At 35.7% G+C, this 2,621-nt stretch overlaps 1 protein-coding gene across 1 annotated transcript in view; it reads left to right on the top strand.

Annotated features, from left to right (window-relative positions):
- The first annotated feature begins 362 nt into the window (after positions 1-362).
- LOC107737102 (uncharacterized) overlaps positions 363-2,621 on the top strand; it is a 2,632-nt gene continuing 373 nt past the window's right edge. The window contains exon 1 of the mRNA XM_016548563.1: positions 363-879. Coding sequence (XP_016404049.1) covers positions 363-879 — 517 coding nt within the window. The remainder of the gene's footprint in view (positions 880-2,621) is intronic.

Below are 2,621 nucleotides of genomic sequence, written 5' to 3'. Positions count from 1 at the left end.
ATTAGATAAGTTTTCACCAAAACAGATTAACAAAAGAGAAATTGAAATGATATTCATTGTTATTAAAAAAGACATATGGACATTAAGAACATGCATATATAATACTGAGCTGCTCATCACCATCACGCATATATCATTCAGTTCGTTCTTTAATGATATTCATTCTGTTTCAATAGAGATATTAAGTCAGAAGGTGACATGAATAACACATGAAAGATTAAAAGTTAATATACAGCCTATATAGTGACCCACAGCCTGAACAAGACACCCAAAGTACTTGTTATTAAATTCCACCCAAGAGACATATTTTTCACCCATTTCTAGTTTAATACATTAGTTTAATATTTTTGGGTGGTAGAATTATGATCACACATCCCATAGAGAGACTGCACTTAAGAAAACAAGACTACTATTGGTGCAATACTGCACAGGGATGGGATTACTGCTCTCCATCTGAAAACAGAGATTACAAGAACAAGCAGTGTAGAGAAGACAGTCCATGTGGGAAGCAGGGTGAAAAATACAACTGGTGCTGGCTGAAGGAGGGAAGCTGGGGTTACTGTGGGCTTGTGGAACCAAAGATGTTCCTCCACCGATCTAAGTATCATTATGTTTGCATTGATGAATGCCAGTATTATGAGAGTGGTGATTACTACTGGTGCCACACTGCCAAAGGCTGGGACTACTGCTCTCCAGTTGTGGATGTAACCTATAAAGGCAAGTCCTGTCGCTCAGACGACTCCTGTGGCTCACATGATTATAGTTACAACTGGTGCTGGACCTCAGAGTCAGAATATGATTACTGCGGACCCATTGAATCTGGAGAGTGCACTTACATCCCCTCTAAACATCGTAACAAGAGAGCCCCAGACAAGAAAATACACAGTAAAACCCCCAGTGTTAAATCAACACTCCCAGTGTTTATATAATCCACACTCAGAGTGTTAAAAAAGTAACACTAAAGCAGTGTTAAAGTTAATGACATAATTAGTTTAGTAATTGAGTGATGATTGAGAATTATTGATGAACACCTGCTGTTAACAAACTGAATCACTGAAAGAAAGAGAAACAAGAACAGAAAAAAAGAGATCACTCAAGATCTCAGCAGAGAATGATTAAACAACTCCACAAACAGCATCACCAGCTTCACACATTACTAACCAGACTGACTTTAGATGTTGATGTTTGTTTCATTTGAATTACCATTATCGAGGTCAGTGTTTACTTTAGTTGGGCTCTTGAACCTTGATTTAAAAACTAGAATGTATTTGGCTGCATGTTTGTTTAGACATGTTAGTTATGGTGAGAAAAAAAAGCCAAGAGAAAATGTGGTAAAGTGATGGTTATGTTTCAGTAATGACATATCCAGCGTACAGTGACTTGAATAACTAATTAAAATTGTACCAGAAACACTGGCAGATATATAAGTCTAATTTGGAATAGATTTTATGATGCACATAGTTTAAGATCTGACAGTTTTAAGATTCACCTGATATACTTTGGAAACTTTTTCTTCACTAAAAGTTTAGCTTTTTCTTTATCAAACAGACTTTAAGAATCAGCATATGAATCTCAACTTTTTTATCAAACAGACTTCAAGAATCAGCATATGAATCTCAACAATGGTGACAGTCAACATAAAGCTCCATGCTGCAGTGCATTCTGGGTGCACCAATCAAAACTCATCCATGGCTCCCAGCATGCAATGCGACATGAATAAATTATGCAGCTGTCTTCATATTTTCGTTTATTCTTACTATTTCCTTTTGCTTTGCTCTTTTTGTTGTGACTTTTAGTAACCTGTTTTGTGATGTTCACAGATGATCCGAATATCTGAATATGTTGATTGCCACCATTGTTGAGATTCATACGCTGATTTTTGATATCTGTATGATAATGCAGCTTTCAGCTTCTAAAGCAGATTTACTTTTAAAACTTTTTCAGACTAATTTTAAATCTGATGGGTCAAGATTTTAATTTAATGTGAACAACAATGCGAATTAAACCAATCAATGGTGATGCACTGAGTAAAATCAGTTATGAACGTGGCCAAACGCTGATGATTTCTTTATTGAAAAATGACCATCAACACCCTATTGCTATAACAAACATGTCTAAATAACACACTGATATAGTAATCAAAGAAATTGTATTGTTTTAAGACAAGGGTCAAGAGCCCAACTAAAGGAAACACTGACCTCGGTAATGGTAATTCAAACAAAACTAAAACATCAACATCTAAAGTCAGTCTGGTTAGTAATGCATGAAGCTGGTGATGCTGTTTGTGGAGTTGTTTAATCATCCTCTGCCGAGATCTTGAGAGATTTAATGTCTTCTTTTATGTTGTGTTGATTTCATCTAAGGCTGTGGCTGAAGTCAGTTGTGTAGTTCTTGTATTTCTGCTCGTCTCGTCTCTTTTTTTCTGTTCTTGTTTCTCTTTCTTTCAGTGATTCAGTTTGTTAACAGCAGGTGTTCATCAATAATACTCAATCATCACTCAATTACTATACTAATTATGTCATTAACTTTAACACTGCTTCAGTGTTACTTTTTTAACACTCTGAGTGTGGATTATATAAACACTGGGAGTGTTGATTTAACACTGGGGGTTTTACTGTGTA

Source organism: Sinocyclocheilus rhinocerous, unplaced genomic scaffold (genome assembly GCF_001515625.1).
Source record: "Sinocyclocheilus rhinocerous isolate Xijiao unplaced genomic scaffold, SAMN03320098_v1.1 scaffold14095, whole genome shotgun sequence".
Classification (NCBI taxonomy): domain Eukaryota; kingdom Metazoa; phylum Chordata; class Actinopteri; order Cypriniformes; family Cyprinidae; genus Sinocyclocheilus; species Sinocyclocheilus rhinocerous.
Note: the sequence above shows the minus strand (reverse complement) of the source record. Positions and strands in the feature narration are given on the sequence as shown.